Source organism: Nannobrachium achirus (assembly GCF_963921795.1).
Source record: "Nannobrachium achirus genome assembly, chromosome: 1".
NCBI lineage: Eukaryota > Metazoa > Chordata > Actinopteri > Myctophiformes > Myctophidae > Nannobrachium > Nannobrachium achirus.
This window is the reverse complement of record NC_137810.1, coordinates 38495670-38515686: the sequence shown is the minus strand read 5'-3', so window position 1 is coordinate 38515686 and position 20017 is coordinate 38495670. Positions and strand designations below refer to the sequence as shown.

At 43.8% G+C, this 20017-nt stretch overlaps 1 protein-coding gene across 1 annotated transcript in view; it reads right to left on the bottom strand.

Moving 5' to 3' along the window:
• obscna (obscurin, cytoskeletal calmodulin and titin-interacting RhoGEF a) overlaps positions 1-16081 on the bottom strand; it is a gene marked incomplete at both ends in the record, with an annotated part of 77518 nt that extends 61437 nt beyond the window's left edge. Inside the window, 13 exon segments of the mRNA XM_080728854.1 lie at positions 2004-2276; positions 3270-3536; positions 4505-4771; positions 6193-6462; positions 6903-7169; positions 8445-8708; positions 9289-9555; positions 11256-11525; positions 12344-12610; positions 13949-14049; positions 14452-14617; positions 15196-15462; positions 15988-16081. Of these exon segments, the coding sequence (XP_080584980.1) occupies positions 2004-2276; positions 3270-3536; positions 4505-4771; positions 6193-6462; positions 6903-7169; positions 8445-8708; positions 9289-9555; positions 11256-11525; positions 12344-12610; positions 13949-14049; positions 14452-14617; positions 15196-15462; positions 15988-16081 (3040 nt within the window).
• Positions 16082-20017: the final 3936 nt, after the last annotated feature.

The window sequence follows — 20017 nt, the reverse complement described above, 5'->3', positions numbered from 1 at the left end:
AAAGCATGACGTCACATCTAGCTATAAAACCAGCAATAGACGGAAGGAAGATGGATTTGCCCAGATTCAATCAGAGATCTTCAGGCAGGTCAGTCAAGCAGGACTCACTTAAGTGTCTGCACACCCATTAGAGACTCAAGATGGCTTAGTCCCTTATAATCAAGAATTCATCGGAATCCCGTCGAATCACCTGAGATTAGATTAGATTAGATTAGAAGATTAGATTAGATCTTGTCAAGATTAGATCTTGTCAGATCGCCTACCATCGTATATTGAAGAACTGAACTGAATATCGAGGACTAACTCCTTATTATAGTCACTGAAGAAATAGGTTATTTTATCTTACTACAAGAGATTTCAAAGAGATTGAAGACTTGGACCCGTAATTTAGCCATACATTGTTCGTTAGTTGGACACCATTTCCTGCAATATACAGCCCTAATCCATTTCCACCATTACATTTGATCCCCCGAGCCAGCGGACAGTGATTTTACAGAACAAGACAACCGAGTTTCATCCACAGTGCTGCAGTAGTGTAAAATGTTTCACTGGACCGTTCATCTCAACGAAACACCAATTAGATCCTATCGTCGTGCTGCTGTTGTCGTGGACAACAAGCTGTACTCCTTTGGAGAAGATGGCAACATGGATGATGGGAATCAGATTGATGTGTACATCTTCAACACAGTGTGTTTACGCTGGAGGAAGTTAACCTCAGTGACAACTGGAGCAAGGGAATGTCACCTTGAGGTTCCCTCCGGGCGCTTTGGCCACACAGCTGTGCTGATAGAAGATATCAGCTACATATGGGGAGGAGAGCGTGCTTTCACACGAGAGTACTGCAACGTGCTTTATGCATTTAATATGGACACCCACACATGGTTCAAACCCATAGTTTCTGGTACAGTTCCAGAGGAGAGGTGGTCTCACTCAGCTTGTGTCTTGGGGAAGGTCATGTACATCCATGGGGGACGCAGACACCAGATGACAGCATACAATGACACCTACAAGTTGGACACCACCACAATGGTCTGGTCTTTAATTAACACCAGAGGCACTCCACCACCTATTTCATCAGATCACTCTGCCACCATCATCGGGATGAAGATGTTTGTATTTGGGGGCCGAGGGGACGAGTGGGATCAGTACTACAACCACATCAGAGTTCTTGATACAGAGAGCAACTGCTGGCTGAACACACCTTCTGCACAGCTTCTTCCCGAACGACGCTGGGGTCATTCAGCCTTTGCCTACAATGTAGAGCTGTACATATTTGGTGGCCGCTACCATGGCCAGGACTTGAATGATCTATGGAAATTCAATCCAGAAACCATATGCTGGAAGAAGGTTGAGCCCAAGGGAACAGGCCTGTTTTCGTCTTGGATGTGCTGTTGCATGGTGGGAGATCGTATCATCCTCTTTGATAATGACCTGTACATCTTAGACTTGAGTCCTAGTCTCAAGACGTTATGCAAGCTAGCAGTTATTGAGTACAATCTGGAGCCGTCAGAACTCCCACATGACATCAGGTCTGAACTGGCAGCCATGACTAACCAAAAGTAAGAGAGCGAGGCTATTTATGAGTTAACTCATTTTCTGCCGCAACCCGAGATATCCGAGTTATAGCCTAGAACCTATTGGGAAGTTAGGGTGAACAGAACATTGCTAATTGTGGTGACATGCCTTTCTAGTGCAAACTTAACTTTAGGTCAAACATTCCACTTGTTGTTGGTTGCAACCTTTTAATTATAGTACTTTGTTTTATTTCACTTTTGTTGTTGTTCGCAAATTAAATCCTTCAGTACAATATACTTTTCTTTTTTCTTTTTTTGTTATAATTTCTAGCACGATTAGTGAGAGCGCAGGGCTCTACGCATGGAAATGTTGGACCAGGTTGGCTGAAACCACTTTGTCTGATTGGGTGTAAGAAAGCAGCAAACGGGACCTGGGAGATGCTATAGTGGTTCTTTTAGACTCTTTCTTGTGACGGTTCAAAGCCTCACCTCTGACCAGCAACGAGGCATAAGATCTCTTGTCGCCAGCCTCAAAGACGACAGTTCCTGTGTCTTTGCGGGCCAGCTGTCTGAAGGTGAGGGTGTGGTAACCCCCTGGTACTATCTGGATCTCATTGAGGTCGTTGGTGTAGAGCAGGGTCTCATCCAGGTACCACTTGGTCTCAGAGTAGTCGCTCGGACAGATGCGACACCTGAACATGACCGTGTCACCCTCAAGACACTCCACATCCTCCAATTCATCCAGGACCAAGACTCTCTGGCCTGAGTAACACAAACACACGCACAAATACATGCACACACACACACACACACACACACACACACACACACACACACACACACACACACACACACACACACACACACACACACACACACACGCACACAATAATGTATATCAAAGACAAAGTTGGCAATCAGAAAGAGAGGCATCTCTTCCTACACTATATAGATAGCTTCAACAAAGCCTGAGTTATACAGTACATATTTGCGGATGGGTGGCATCTGGCATGCACCGAAAATAGCCAATCTAGAGCTTGTAGATTTTAGGTGCGCAACATTGGCATGCGAGATTAAAGGGCAAGGACACTTTGGTAGAGGTTTGGGCTGTGTAGTTAGTTACCATGCCATGATTTAACTCCAAAGGTGGGCATGAAATCCCCCAAAAAACTGCTCTATTGACTAGAAATTCATAATTCAAAATATGTTCTTTATTGACTTACATTGTACAGTGAAGATGGTTATGAAGGCTCTCTTTTAGCCCGTGAACGAACGCAAACAAAACTGATTCTGACAATATAGATATAGAACATCACCAAACAAACATGGTACTATTTTCTTTTCCAATTAAAAAGTCAACTTCCTTTTTAATTAGAATGTAAAAATTTTATTAGGAAGAATACCCGGACTGGATCCACGGATCAGGACCGGATCCGGATCTTCAAATAGTAAAATCAACAGGAAGTTGAGATTTTTATTTCAAAAGAAATTATAGCACTAGGTTTGGTGATATTATTCTATATTATCAGAAGCAGCTTTGTTGTTATGGGCTAAAATAGCTCCCCCTGAGCCTCTTCACTGTACAATGTAAGTCAATGGCAAACCACATCTTAGATTTTAGTCCTAGTGGCCTGCCAGATGTTATGAGGACCGAGGTTGAAGTGAACCACTGTTCTAAGGTATATCAGGGACATGACTAGCCATTATAATCTGATATCATTACAGCCTCAATACTCCATTATGCCATGGCCTCACCTTGCACAGTCAGCTGTGCGTGGCTCCGCATGGTGCCAACGTCACAGATGTAAACGTCTGAGTCAGACTTCTCCAGACTGACGATGGTCAGCGACAGCAGCACACCTTTCTGCCTCAGGATGTGCTTCCTGCTGGACCTGAGCTCCACCATGCCCTTGAGCCACTTCACTCGCTTGGCTGGCCGCCTGGTCTCACACTCCAGGGTCACCATGCTCTTCTCCTCGGCCCTCGTGTCCCGTAGATCACGTGCAAACGTGTGCTGGAGCTCTGTAAAGTAGTGAAGTATCAAACATTCTTCTAGTTACCATTGTCGAAGAGAATCTGCATTGTAGAATATACTTATGACATTGGTCTGAATCTTAGAGCTATTAATGCACCTGTGTCACTTGTGTTTATTTCACCCACACCGTGTGTGCATGTGATGAGGGTATTAATCACTGCTGTCTATGTGTGTGTAGCCTCGGAAACCCATGCTTTTATTTTAATGTGTGTGTGTTTGAGTGTTCTGAACAGTTCTGATCGCATTTGGATGAAACTTCTTCTGACCAAGCACCTGAATTCTCAAATATTTTTGTGTTTAATCTGTGTACATTTCTACCAATTTCAAATGAGATGTATACGTGTTTGAATCTTTTGAAAGAACAAGGGTGGTATTTATTATTCTCTTCAGGTGGAACGGTAACCAAAACAAAGACATGTACATGTAACATTCCCACATGGTGGGGAGCAGGCTTTTCCCACTTATGCACAGGTGTAGGCATCTCTCTGAGTGCCATTCTAGTTGTGCTGGTATTTTAGTCTCCTATGTACCTAGTGGTGTAAAGTAATTAAGTACATTTACTAATTTGTAGGTATTTTTTACTTTACTGGAGTATTTCCAATTTTCAGTACTTTTTCTACTCTACTACATCTCAGAGGCAAATATTATACTTTTACTCCACAACAATTGAAAACATTAGTTACTAGTTACTTTGTAGATTTTGATTATTATTACAAAACAAACATTAACCACTTCAGCCCTATATACATTTAAAATTATTTGTATCCAATCCATCATAAATGTACACTCCTCCTTGGGCTGCTTCTTACATTATGATGCTCCCACATATTCTCATGCACACACCAGTTATAGTTACTTTCCCCATAACTCACACTCTGCACATATTTTGGAGCACATATCTTCGAACGGGTAAGGTCTAGTGTGAGTAATTCTTCCACCACTGTATGTAGCCTACCTCTGATCTCGAGCTTGGCGCGGGTGGCCACGCCATCGGCCTCGCAGCAGTACTCTCCAGAGTCTCTGACGGTGGTGTTCTTGATCACCAGTCGCACCAGATGCTTCTCCACAGTGATCTCATACTTGGGGCCCTGCCTTATCGGGTGGCCGTTCTTCAGCCAGCGGATGACGGCCTCCGGCTTGGTGATCTCACAGCTCAGCTCTGTGTCCTCGCCCGGCACACCCTTGACATTCAGCAGGTCTCTGAACACATGCACCGGCCTCTCTGGAAAAATAATCACATAAACAGCGATTTCAGTTTGATATCCATTAGGGCCACGCAGGGGCGTCAACAGGGGAGGCCTTAGCTATGTTTCACCAGTTTCAATTGAAACGGGCCTCAGCCACCAGGGGGCCTCCAAGAGCTAGCCAGCAAGCCTTGTTCAACTTGCAACACACTTATAACAATTTTTAATAATCATATATCCTTGTTAATATAACACCATTTAGGTCAATGCTATAACATTATGTAGTGATATAATAATAATATATAAATAGCAGCCAGTCATTGACTAGGTCAACTTCTGTGTGCGATTGTTGCGCGGCTACTGTGGCCTCGATGCGCTGGCGGCAGCGCGGGGGGGCCTCATCAATAGCTCTTGAAACGAGCCTCCAGATTACTAAGGCCGCCCCTGGGCGTCAATTGGGTATGGCAGGGGTATGCAGCTGCCATACCCTGGGTCCAGGGGGGGGAAATAAAAGTTACTTTTAAATATAAATCCATGAATGTCTCTTTGTCTATCTGCGCTGGTTATTATGTTGTTAAATTACAGTAAAATAACTACAAATGCAAAATTTTACATAATGGTCACTTTAACAAGGTATTATAATTATATTCTCCACACTTGTATTCTCCCCATCTTGACAAAATGGTATATTCCCAGGTTCCGCAGGTCAGCTGCACAGGTGCAATGCATTCATTGTGGCACGTTTACTAAGTTTAGTTGCACTTGAACAACCGTTCCAGGCTGCCATATCCAGCCCAAGAAACCGTAGAAACCTGTGTAAAATACAAAACTTTTTTTTACAGACATTGTGAAAATAGCCGATCTACATGCTCACAACGCCTCGCAGCGCGAGGCGTTGTGAGCATGTAGATCTGCTATTTTCACAATAGAACCGTGTTATACAAAATGTAATCTTTTCCATGAGGACTCCCATCTTTGCCATACCCTAGCTTTTGCTGAACTGACGCCACTGGGGCCACGGACCCCCATTTGATAAAATGTTTGTGGATCCACAATCTACACTGTAAAATCCTCAATGTTTGTTCATTTAACTCTGAGAGTGTACAAATGGATACAGTAGAGTGAGTCTCAGTAGTCTGACAGGAAATAGGGAGAGAGAGATGGGGGTGACACGCAGCAAAGGTCATCGGGATCGGGAATCGAACCCGCAACACACTGTCAGGCTGCATCAACAGCCTAGGTGCCACCAAACCACTACACCAAAGCGTTCTTTTGGTTCCATCACAGACTTGTAAAAGTCCATTCATTTTTATTTCTATCAGTCATATAGCTGGGGACCCCCTAGAAGCCCACGGACCACAAAGAAAACCAGTGGCATAAACCAAGCCATACAGACAATATACTACACAACAGCCTCACAAATATACAGTAACCGTCTGAGAGAGACACACCCATTTACCTTGAACAAACAGCATGCTCCTACAGCTCAGGTCGCTGATGGCGAAGAGAACGTCCCCGGCATCAGTCAGGATGGCATCTCTGATGGTCATTTTGAACAGGCGTCCATTACGTACAACCTGGATACGGCTGTTGCTGACCACCAGCTGACCATTGATGGTCCAGAGGGGCTCGTCAGTGATGTCATGTGAGAGGTGGCACTCGAAAGAGCAGTTCTCTCCTTCCAGGACGGAGGCTGTCTTCATGCGCTGGGTGATGGTGACGTGCAGGTCTGCGGAGTGAGTCATGTACAAGTTTCATAATATATGTTCAGCTTCACTAAAGCGTCGCACTTGCAACTCCATTAGCTGTTCTAGCAAATTATAGGATAAGTTTTCCTTACACTTAATGGCTGTCCACAACAATAACTGTAGGGATAAATAAATATATTAATTTAGAAATCGTTCTAACAAAATGTAGACTGTAGAGTCTACGCCACTGCTATAATGAAAACAACAGTGGTGAACAATATCTTTGGATCACTTTCAGAGCAGTTTGTTAGATAGAAACACTGACAACCAACCAATATCCATCTGAATTTGTGTCTCAGTGTCGAATTTACAGGGTGTGAATAAACGCTATGCTCATGTTATTATCATTAACGCAAAAAGTTATTTGTGTGGATGGCCCTTAAAAATAATTCCCATAACCACTATTTATGCTTCTACCCACCATGTACAGTGACCTTTGCCTTGGTCTGGCTAGTGCCCAGGTCACAGGTGTACAGTCCAGCATCATCCTTGCTCAGACAATGGATGATGAAGGCCATGGAGTTCCCATGGTGGAGCAGCTCATGTTGGTCACTGGGGGTCAGGACTACACCATCCTTCCTCCAGATGGGGGTCACAGTGTCTTTAGAGGCCTGACACTGCAGACAGACCCTGCCTTGTTCCTCTCCTGCAGCGTCCTCCAGAGACCTGAGGAACACTGCTGGGCGCTCTGGAGGTGGAATAGTATGTGTTAAATAACATTTTAATCAAGTCCATTTTATTTAAACAACCAGAGGCCGACTAAAGTGCGGCACAGCATGAAAGAAGACATCAAAGTTAAACACAAAAAAACCCATAATGGTTCAAGTTCTCCACGTTCTTTCCAGAATAAATTAACAAATATATTATGATGTTACTATCATCATCATAAATATTATTACTATACTATTAACATGTTCAGTGGCAGGCTGTATGAAGCTAGCCTGGCGGGGCCCGACGTCATACTGCGTTCACTCACTCATTCCTTCCGCAGTATAACGTCTGGACTTCCAGGTATTGGCAGCGAGTATTATGATTATTTTCTGATCGGGGCCAATCAGTGACTGCTTCCGCACAACAAACATAGCTGTCTTTCCTGACAACAAGTGAAAAGATTTCCCTGATTGGTCCATGTGTAGACGGTGACGTAGATGCATGCTGCAGCATTTTCAAAACAACAATGGCTGCCCTCGCGATGCAACAAGTGTAACAGTTAACGCTCTAACCATAAAACAAGCAATAAGTGCAGTTATTTCAGAGTTGGAATCAATTACAACAATTAAAAAGGAACACGGAGGATGCGCTAGTGGAGTTTATCGGCCGAAAAGACGTGTTTGTTTGCCGTTCTTCCGACTGGCTGAGAGATGTTCTGCTACGCTGATTGGTTAGAGGAGTCTGTCTGTCAAGGCAAGTACACCCGTCCACTTTTCAAGCTGCCAATAGGCCAAAGGCCAGACGTTATACTGTGGAAGGAATGAGTGAGTGAACACAGTATGACGTCGGGCCCCGCCAGGCTAGTATGAAGCATCTTAAAGGGATAGTTCAGCCCCAAAATGATTACTACTGTTTTGGTCGTATTTCCTATTCCTAATAATTCAATCGTTTTGAGGAGACTTTTTGCAGTCTCCATAGAGAACAAAGGAGGCTCTGTGTGTGTCCATAGGGAACCACTGCTGGTCATCAAATTATTGGCTTAGGAATATGACAAAAACACAAAAGTATCCATGAATTCAAGGCTCCATGGGGTGAGTAATAAATAGAAAAAATGTTTTGGGGTGAACTATCCCTTTAAGTTAAGACGTTCCTTAAAACTGCTTTTTATTTTTATTAGGAAAAGTATTACATTACAATTTGAAAGCAATAGCTGTAAGCAGAAGAACTAGAGACGGTTTGCGCAACCGGCCTCTGAATTTGTGTCTAATCTGTAAATAAATGGACTCATTAAAAGCAATCATTTTGACACAACCTTTGACCAGCAGCCTGGTGGTCTCGTTGAGAAGGCCGGCCTTGAAGGTGACTCTGCTCTGCTGGGGCCGGAGCCTGCGGACGGTGAGGCTGTGCATGGTGCCCATGTTCTGGATCCTGCTGGTGGAGCTGGCGTAGAGACGCACGTTGTTGAGGAGCCACTCCACGTTGGCCACCACGTAGTTCAGCTCACACGAGAACGTGGCGCTGCCGTCCTCTTCCACTTCCACCGCCTCCAGGTGCTTGACTAACTTCAACTGCCGCACTGAATAAAATGTGGACGATTTAGTTCATGTACAGTAAATTATGAGATGATATACCGGTAATAATGTTATACACACACACACACACACACATATACTTATATTTATATGAACATCACGTTTCACAACATAAAAAAAGTTAAATATTGCATTTATAAATGTTCCCAAACTTTTCAGGTCGAGACCCAAAAGAGACTTTACCCGGGATCAAAGTAGTGAAAATAGAAGATCTACAAGCGCACAACGAGGCTTTGCGCCACATTGCGAGCTTGTAGATCGGCTGTTTTCTCTACTGATATTTTATTTATTTATGGAATGACTTTTTTTCTTTTATGTATTAAATCATTATTTAAAAAAAATATCTTTTGAAGCCATAAAAGCCCCCAAAGATATCTTAAATATATATATATTTTTTCAAATCTATGTATATTTTTTATGTATGTAGGAAAAGGAAATTGTATTTTTACTCGAGTTGCGACCCATAACAATTGGTCCGTGAACCACAAATGGCTCTCGACGCACTGGGAAACAATGTACTAAATCATTGCTTCAAATGTTAGTTTCTCTGAACCTTGGTCTCACCTTCTACCTTGACCTGTGCTGCACTCTGTGACCCTCCGGCCATACAGCGGTACTGTCCGCCGTCCACCCCGGTCAGGCCGTGGATGGTCAGCTGTGCTCGCTTCCCCTCCCTCTTCATGCTGTACTTGTTGGAGGTTTTCAACGCCGTGCGGCCCTTGAACCAGCGCACCACCCTGGGAGAGGGGCCAAACTCACAGCTCAGAGTCACAGAGCTGCTCTCCTTAGCCTCCACGTCCTCCATGTGGCGGGCTACCTGAAGAGGGCGCTCTAGTGGCGGCACATATGGAACATGGAGAGAAATGGACATGTTTTACCCCTTGAACAGTCATCTTCAGAAGACATTCTGTAATGATCTAGAACAGTGGTTCTCAACCTGTGGGTCGGGACCCCCCGGGGGGGGTCCCCAAATTATTTTAGGGGGTCCCCACATGATTAACTTAATGTGCAACATTGTTTTCTCACTCAACAGTAAACAAACCAAAATAAAGTTTAAGTGTATAGAGGGTTTATGCACATTTCTAAAGTGACAATTTAGGACTTTTTAATACCTCTAAAATGACAAATTACACATCCAAACAGCCAAATTGTCCAATATTAGAAGCAGAAATTGTGAAAATAGCCAATCTACATGTTCACAACGCCTCGAAACGCTTATGTTATACAAAATGTAATGCCTCAACTCTTAGTGCTCATCAGGGTGGGGGTTCCCAGTTAAAGATTATTTTGTGGGTCACGGCCTGAAAAGGTTGAGAACCACTGATCTAGAACACTTGGTGCATGTACTGTAGATCACTAGATGAGCGCTACATGATAGAACCAATGTTCAATATTAATATTTAAATGGGGAATTCTGCAAAAAAAATTACATTTAGGTTGTTAACAGTTATAATTCTTAAAGGACAACTATGTTTTTTTACAACAAGGGTTCGTATTTTAGATTGTGATTAGAGAAAAGAAAAGATGAGTGTTAAAATGTTTTCATTTACTGCTTTCTGTTGTTTTTAGCAATTTTAGTATTTTGATTTCAGTGGGTCGGGGCATGCATACTATTTTCACCAGCCCATATCTGCCCATGAAAGATTGCGGTGCATCTTGGGAATGGGCTTATTTAGCCACTTGCATGCAAATCAAAATTGTTATAATCACTAAAACGATAGAAAGAACTAAATGAAAACACTTTAACACTCATCTTTTCTTTTCTCTAATGACTATCTAAAAAATGTCCTTTAATCCCTTAAAAACTATTTGAACTATTACTAAAGCTTGATTTCCCTGGAAGAATCCAAGTGATAATATCAGGTGTTCATCCAGATCAGGTTTCCTATAATGCAGTGGTTCTCAACCTTTTCAGGCCATGACCCCCAAAATAATCATATTTGAACCCTGTTACAAGGCGTATGAGCTTGTGGATTTACTATAGTATTTTCACAATATTTAAGTTTTTTATTACTTGTCCAGCAGAGTTCACAAGTAGGGTGATGATAGCTGTCTGTGGGTTTGTATGTGGGTCTGGGGCCATATCTGGGCCATAACGCGGACTAGCCAATGAGGGAGCAGCGTTCTCGGTGACGTCACCACCAACCCACATACCCACAGACCCTACTTGCGCATTCTGCTGGTCGTATTTGTCATTTTCTTTAGAAAGTGACTATGAGTGCACAAGACGCAAGTTGGCACCTCAACAGAGTGCAATCTAGTTGTATAGTTTGTTGATTACTTTTGATGCAGTAATGGCCTTTTTTTGTTCCGGTATTAGAACATTGTCCCTTCACTGTCATCTGGAGACCCCCCAAAATCATGTGGGGACCCCCGACCCACAGGTTGAGAAACACAGTCCTAGTGAAGGGGAGAGTACACCACTATCGTCGTTGTCGGGTGAAAACCTTGTATGTCCAAAACCGTTCGTTTTGTATTCATGGTTTTAAAAATGATTTAAACTAGTGAAAATAGCCGATCTACAAGCACACCTTTGACTGTGAGCTGTCCAGCGGAGCGGCTCTTGCCCGTGGTGAAGAGCACAGGGCCGGACATGGAGCTGTCGGTGGAGGTGAAGCAGAGGCTGTGGACGGTCCCCTCCCTGTCCAGCCTCACCAGCTGGCCGGGCTCCAGGACCTCCTGGCCCAGGGTCCACCTGGGGGGTCTCCCTGTCCGCAGGCTGGTCTCCACCTCGAAGCGGGCCGGCTCAGGCTCCGTCACCTCCACAGAACTCATCCCCCGCACTATGCTGATAGCCTGCTCTGCACGCACAGCCACACAGCACACACATTACTACCAGCGACACGCAGCAGCGACCACTGGCTCATCAATGATACAGGAGATCAATAAACAAAGATCACACCCAGTGTGAAGTGAGCGGTGCGGCCTTTGATGAGTTCATTTCATTAAACGTCCCACGAAGCTTGGCCAATCCCCAGTTTTGCGGGACGGACATACAGACATATATACACACAAAGCCAGATGTAGGAGCGGTTAGCACCGCTCAAAAATCACACACGGTTTGAAATGAGAGGTGCCTTTTATCTCATAGTGATGAGATTGCTATCCTTGATCGTGATTGGTGTGCATATGCCAAAACGTCCGTTGAACATTGGCCAATGCCAAGCTTTGCAGGACATACAGATGGACATACGGACAGACATACTGTACACACATACACTCAAAGCCAGATGTAGGAGCGGTTAGTACCGCTCAAAAAGCAATCACTTTAAAGGACAACTGATGAGTTGATGTTGATGTGAAGTAGTGAGTCGCTTCAGACTCGTATGACAATTATTATTATTATTCATTCTGGGACTTTCATAGGTGTGATTAGGTGCAAATGCTCACTGCTGGACATTTAACTTTTAATATCTGACCACTGTTTTTATACTTGTGAAGTAATCATGATTATATTCATTAATGTAGATCTCAGAGCATGTTTTATTTGTACTGAAACAAATTCCTCTGGCCAGCGCATGACGCGAATAAAACGTAGTTGAGCTGGACCTTGAACTATAAGAATTCATCAAATGTATAATGATGGCTGGGTCAGTGGAAGAGAGTCAGAGCATCTCACCCTCCACCAGGAGCTGACAGGAGGTTTTGTCATCTCCGGCGTCACAGGTGTAGGTGTCCTCGTCCGAGGAGCAAATGTCATCGATGGTCAGCTGCCTGTAGACGTCCTGGCTGATCAGCTGGTACTTCCTGTTTGGCAGGATCTCCTTCCGGTTCTTGTACCACTTGACCTGAGCGTTGGACCGTGACACCTGGCACTCCAGCAGGCCCCGGTGGCGATACATGGCGATCTTGACTCTGAGAGGACGCGTTATTTGGACTGGGAGTTCTGGTGGGAAGAAAAGGAACAGGGATTAAGGGCAGTGGTGGAAAAAGTAACCAGATTTAATTACAAAATGGCAAACAAAAAGTAAGTTTCGATTTATTTCATGAGAGACTGCAGCCTTGGACGCTAACTAGGAAGATGCAAATGGAAATTGCAAGTGTGGTTGCCGTGACGCGAGTCACACTTGCAAATGAACTCCGTCTTACCATTAGAATGTTCCCCATTCAAGTCAACTAGCCCTTACCCGTTCGATGAGCTCCGAAATGATGTGCAGTGTGTGGGTTATGGGGTGTGCACTGTGCACACAGTATATGAGGGATGGAAAGTAACTTTAACGGGTGCTTGCATGATAAAAATGTAGGAGCATCATTGTAAGAAATACCCATTTTGTTTAATGGCCATAGAGATATTGTGTACCGATCTGCGTGATTTTTGGACAAAATCTGTAGGAGTACTGTCCAAAAGTGTGTCTTACACAAACCCGCCTCCTGGTGGCGCTGTAACAGGCCCACAGACACTCAGACAGACAGACACTCAACACAAATTTTTATTTTATTTTTTATTACGGGGATCCCCAGAAGTAAAGATTTTGGTTAAAAATGAATTTGAGTTTTGCCTCATGCTAGGTGCAGAATAGACACGCGATCGTCCCATAGCTTGACGTGACGGCTGTATCCATGGCGACAATGGAATAAGGCATAAAATGCTAATATACAGCATACAATATGTGAAAGTGACTAACGGGCTTCGCAGTTATGTCAGGTCTGTTCATATGCTAATGGTCATGCGGATTCAGATCAATTGCTCCAGCAACCGAGGAGAAACAGTGGGACACTCAGACAGACACTCAGACATAAATTAATTCACTAATAAATTCATGGACATATATGGAGATCTCTGTGTCAGTCGGACAGACAGACAGACAGACAGACAGACAGACAGACAGACAGACAGACAGACAGACATTCAGATAAATGAATAGTTAGATATAACGTAGACCCATCTCTTAGCAAAATAGAATGTACTTGTAAAAATAAATCATGCCTGTTGCTAAGGTATGGCAACATGACTGGTGCTTCGCGCGCGTGCAAGACACCAGTCATGTTGCCATACCTTAGCTTTTTCTGAACTAACGCCACTGGCCGGTCGATTTGACATATGCGTCCCAAGTGCGTGTCACCATAACTGTGGGAGGAGTAGCGCGGCAAAATAAAGTTTAATATCTAGAAAGATGGATGGATGGAAATAAAGTCGGACAAGTACTATAGTCTGGTTGCCCTGCAGGGGCAACCAGACTAATAAATATAGATGAAATGGGAGGCAACATTTTTTTTAACTCACCTGTTACTGTGAGGGTTGCATAGGATGAGACTCGCTCTGCAGTGAATCTGATCTCTCCTGCATGCTCTGGCCTGACTGACTTCAAACTGAGTGTGTGGGTTCTACCTGCAAACAGGTCAGAATAACATTTATTTTTAGATTACCTAAGTATTTAGAGAAGATGAAATCTCCCCATCTTGACGTCATCAAGCCCATGATAAAAACAGAAAAAGGAAAACGACTGCACACAGTGGACCCAATGCATTATCTGGATATACTGTATTCTATAGTAACAGTGGTTCTCAAAGTGGTGTCTGAGGACCCCACATGTCCTTGAGGGAATTCCAGGGGGTCCCCAGCAATACAGCATAAAAATGAGGTTTAACAACTTTAAACCTATATATTTTGGTGATATGAAGTTTGTTTCCCAAACATCAAACAATATCTATTGGATCACTTTCAGAGCAATTTGCTAGATAGAAACACTGACACATTTTAACAACATTAATCTGTCAGCCTGGCACTGACCCTCATGTCTGATCTTGACTTTGTCCCCGGGTCGGATCCTGCTGTCGTCTCTGTACCAACGGCCGTCCACGTCCACCTGGTTGACCTCACAAACAAAGGTCACCGTTTGACGCTCCACTGTGTCAACGTCCTCCAAATGCTTCTCTATGCGAATGTCTCTGGCTGACGTAGGACAGGGGGACATACAGGGGGAGAACATCATCATCATCACATTGTGTGAACTTTGTCAAAAAACAAATTGGATTCATAGAGGATTTTCTTCCTTTTCTTTTTTTCTAATGCTGTTAAGTTGCTTTGGCCCATTATTTAGCACATTATGTAGACCAGGTCATTGTTGACCTGGCATCCTATAGTGTGTATAGTTTCAGTGTACAGATTAAAGATTTTTTGGGGGGGCTATTCTACTGTTAGACTGATGATAGGTTTTTAGTTTACCTATGATCCATTTCTATGCATTTGATGTATTACCTTGTGTTGTCCTTGCTTACTGTAAGTCGCTCTTAATTAAGAGTGTCTGCTAAATGCCTGAATTGTAAATTGTGCTGAGCTATTCTGTTGTCTTTTCTGCTCTGTGATCTACTCCAGTCTGCATTGTACTCTGACCACATTCAGAAGATGATTAAAGTTGCATGTTATCAAGTCACTCATTTTCGACATAGCTACACAGTTCCACAAAAACTGTGCGGATACCCTTTCCTGCTGTCATTCTCCCCATGCTCTTCTACGGTATCACAGCCTACCTGTGACTCTGAGTGTGGCTGACGTCTCTATGTCGTCGACTTGAAAAGAGAACACGCCCGCGTCTCCCAAAGCCACCCTGTTCAGAGTGAGGGTGTGTCTCCTCCCGTGGCTGCTGATGCAGCAGTTGGGCCTGGACTTGAGCTGAACTCCATCCTTGGTCCACGCTCCCTTCAGGTAGGCCACGCTGAGGGTGACCTCGAAGCAGCAGCTCTCACATTCGCTTACTGCCATGTCCTCCAAAGCGTGCACTACCTGCAGACGGTTCTCTGTAGGGGCGCAAGCACACGCAGTATGAACACACTCACGCACGCACTCACCTACCGCAGTGGTTCTCAACCTTTTCAGGCCGCGACCCCCCAAATACTCATATATGAGGCATTACATTTTGTATAACACGGTTGTATTGTGAAAATAGCCGATCTACATGCTCACAACGCCTCGCGTTGCGGGGCGTTGTGAGCATGTAGATCTGCTATTTTCACAAATTCTGCCTCTAATATTTGACAATTTGGCCCAATTTTTTATTTGTCATTTTAGAGGTATTAAAAAGTCCTTAAATTGTCACTTTATAAATGTGCAGACACCCTCTATTCACTTGTTGTTGTTTACTGTTGAGTGAGAAAACAATGTTGTACATTAAGTTAATCATCTGGGGACCCCCCAAAATAATTTGGGGACCCCCCTGGGGGTCCCGACCCACAGGTTGAGAACCACTGACCTACGGTATACTATAGATTTGGAAGAAACAACTATATTTTGTTTTGATGAAAGTGTATGAGGACAGTGCTTACTTGCAGCAGCTACTATTCCTCCCGTTTTAATGTCTCCGTTGGCTGGACAGGGTGGGTTGTCTCCCATGGCAGGACAGGGTGGGTTGTCTCCCATGGCTGGAAGGATGCGTGACCTCGCTCACTGATTTGGGGGCCTCTTTTTGACCCCCTACTTTGTTTATCTCTAGGGTGATCCAAGGGCTAGGATTATAATATGATAAATCATAAATGTACCATTTTGAGAGCTCAAGGAAGTTTGATATTTTTCAAAAAAACATGCACACACACCTTTTTGAAATTAGATTTTAGATGTTTAAAAATAGGCCTGCACGCAACAAGATTATCGAAACTTGCGGCTCAGCAAGTCTGTGTGTGGGGCTGAGGGCGTTTATGTTTTTTACTGTATTTCACCAGGAGGACATAATGCATGTGGAGGAACACATTAACCCTCCGAGTTCCGCTGTATAAGTGCAGTGACGGATAACACCCTCCCCTACCGGCTTTCCACCCATGAGCCTGGCCAATTGTGTTTGTTTGGACTGTCCAGCCATGCAGGAGCAATTTAACCCCAATCTCCATGGTGGCGGGCAGATACTTTACCCCTGCGCCACCCAGACACCCTCAACGTGGGGGTGTGTACTTTCCAAGATCCCTTTAATGCACAGAGACGTCATTCTCACATGGTTGATCCCATTTCTGGCATGGATGTGCTCCTCTGTAATGAAGAACGTAATCTCTGACACCTCACAGGGATGGACTCAGCACCACTAATATAGACTCTTTCACCAGGGCTGAATGCATGGAGCACAACTGTGTGGCTCGGCTGTTAGCCTGTTGCCTCACAGCAAGAGGGTCACTTGATACATCTTCATAACCTGACAAAGACATCTGTGTCAAAATATTAGCCTTTTGAATATTATGCTTTGCATATGAGCAGTAATAGGCCCATTCCTTTCGTTTAGGTTATAACATTTTCTGTGGCCAACTGCCAACACCCTATCAGTACAGGCTGTGAGCCCTGCTTCTTCCTTTTGTTTGTTAGGGACTTTCTCCCAGTGCCCTTGACCAAAGGCACTGGCCATAGAACTGCGAATATGATACGTAGACGTGCAGAGGACTCATTTCGCCACAGACATCAACTAGGGTGATTTATAGGCATAAAGTGTTATGCACTGAAATTCGCCGATCTATAAGAAGATCGCAGCACAACCCATTGTGAGCTTGTAGATCAGATTACTATGTCTGATGTACGACACCTGCACGCAATTTAAAGTAGAACAAGGTTTCATGAAAAGCCTCAATCTCTAATCTGACAGACATGGCCGTGATGTCATTGATAGTTCAAAAGGTTGACTCCTCCCATCACTGTTATCAGTGGAGGAGAGATAAACATCGCCTCATTACATACAGTATAGTCTGACATTTCATCATGTACAGGAACTGCTCATAACAAACAATGTCAAGGAGACGTCACTATTAAGAAGGCAGTAGAAAACCTTCTGGACAATTAATACCTCTTTGTCTTTTTAATGCAACAATAACTACATTTGCAGTTGCATATGGCAGTCATAGTTGAAAGGTCACCAGAGATGAGCAATGTCAAAGCAGCTGAAGTATATAAACTTATACATGTGACTTTCATTTGATGTTTTCCGATACAATAAGATGTACAGTCAGTAAGCATCATGTTGCATGAATATTTTTCTGAAGCATTTACACAGTCCTGAGACCAAATACATAAGAGAGATGACTACAACAACATAATGACCAAAACAAACTAAACCCACATGTAGGCTATACCCACCTTGAGCTTGGGACAGCAGTATTCTGGGAAGAAATAAAGTCTCCTACATAATAAAAAAGCTGCTTTCTAGAGTCTGACAAAAACATCCTCCATTGCAACAGGTTTATCCAAGCTTCTTCTTGTTTCTCATAAATCCTTTAAGATTATCAACAAACTTTTGGCCGGAGGAGAGCATGCCCAGGTTAGCACGCTGTGTCCAAGTCCCCGAAGTAGACAGCCTGTTGTGCTTTCTCTTTTTTTTTTGTCATGCTTTGGTGTTGAACAGCTGACATATCTCTCCCCACAGACTACACTCCAAAATAGCCTTCTGTCATTATGAGAGCCGAGAGCTTTGGTATCACTGGTGTGAGGCAGCTCCTGGCCAGCATCAATAGAGCCACCACCTCCATTAAAGCGGGACCATCGCTAATAGTCATATCGAGAAGTCGTATCTAACTCAGGTTTTACTGATTTTAGTGTTAAAGTGAGGGACATGTCTAGCATGTAATGTACACTCAGCTGTGACATTTATAATAGGCTGGGTTATTGTGTGGGTGAAATAGGCTCTGTATATCCCTCTCTCTCCCTCTCTCCATCCATCTCTCCCTCTCCAACTCCCACTCTCCCTCTCCTCCCCCTCTTCCTCTTTACCTCTCATTTGACCATACGTCAGGGATCTCAGTTTATGGGCAATTGGGCATAAAATCTTGTCTAACAATTGATTTGCGATGTGGCAGGGATCTCCCTATCACACATACACACACAGGTATCTCCCATAGGTATCTCCCCATATATGGGCACCTGACATGCTGGTTTGTGCTGAAATCGAACATATTCTGGCAGATAATGTGATGCAATAAAGTATACTACGCCGCACCACAGTTCCAACCGATATGTCTGAGTCATAGCGTTGGGGGCCTTGTCAGAGTGCCCGTTGTACGTGTCCCTTTTATGCCCATATATGGTTATGCCTAAGTCATAGTGACATGCCTATGGGCGTATTGGGTTTCCTTATTGTTAATGTCTGAGTCATAGTGACATGCCTACGTATATACAGTACTTATGGGCGTATCGGGTTGGTTTATTGTTATGTCTATGTCAGAGTGACATGGTGGCAGTGGTCTGTCTCCGGTCGGCCCGCCCATTAGCCAATATTAATTTAATTATTTGCGACCATAGGTCGCAGTTAACTATGAAAACTGTCACATCTTGTTAATAACGTCAGAGGGTAACGCCTCAACGTCTATAGCCTCAATGTCTATAGCTGACCTATGACATCACATTGTGACATCACATTCCGTCCTTGTCCCTTGTATGCCCATATATGGAGATCCCTGATGTCATCAACATAAGCCCATAGCTTGGAATGCCTATATATGGACATATCTATGATGTCAGATGTCAGCCATATCCATATTTGGGAAAATATTTTGACCACATTTAACCAAACGCAACTCCGCAAATCACACTTGCAAATGAATTCCATCCTGTGCGAATTCCATCCTTTGCGAGATCGCTTTTCGCGATCTCCTGCGCAAGATCGCTTTTCGCCCTTAATTGATAATTAATTAATTATTAATAACATAATTCTAGTTCTCACATGTACGTAGGTACTGTATATGCATAGATAGATACAGTAGCAATGCTAAAAAAATGTTTTAATTGCCTGACATTTATCCACATTAATAACTTTGAGATCAAGGACCATCTTAACAAAAGAGTCCTTGCCAAGACAGCAGCATCACATTCAGCATACTACACATTACTGGCGTGCCGTTCCATCACGTGCTACTGACACATATCTGTGGGTTCCGAGCATCTCTCTCAGGTTAGAGACATCCAACTTTGTGGAGCTCCGCTGGGACGCTCCCAGGCATGCACAGTTGAAAGGTCACTAGATATTAAGAGATATCAAGATCCTATTTCACTGGACCATCACTGGAGAGCCCAGACAAACAGATTCATGATACGCACGCACGCACCGCGCGCGCACACGCACGCACACACCGCGCGCGCACACGCACACACACGCACAGGCACACACACACACACACACACACACACACAAAATAAGTGCCCACACAAAAACAAACAAGTACACAAATGCAACCGATATTCTCTTTTCAGTAAATGCTGGATTCCTTATAGAGGCACGGAAGTTAAAATAATAACACCAAAGTCATGTTTTGCACATATTGTTTCATCATAAATTATCTTAGGCATATGTTGTGTTATGATAATATTATAGGTTCAGCAGGTACAGTGTGT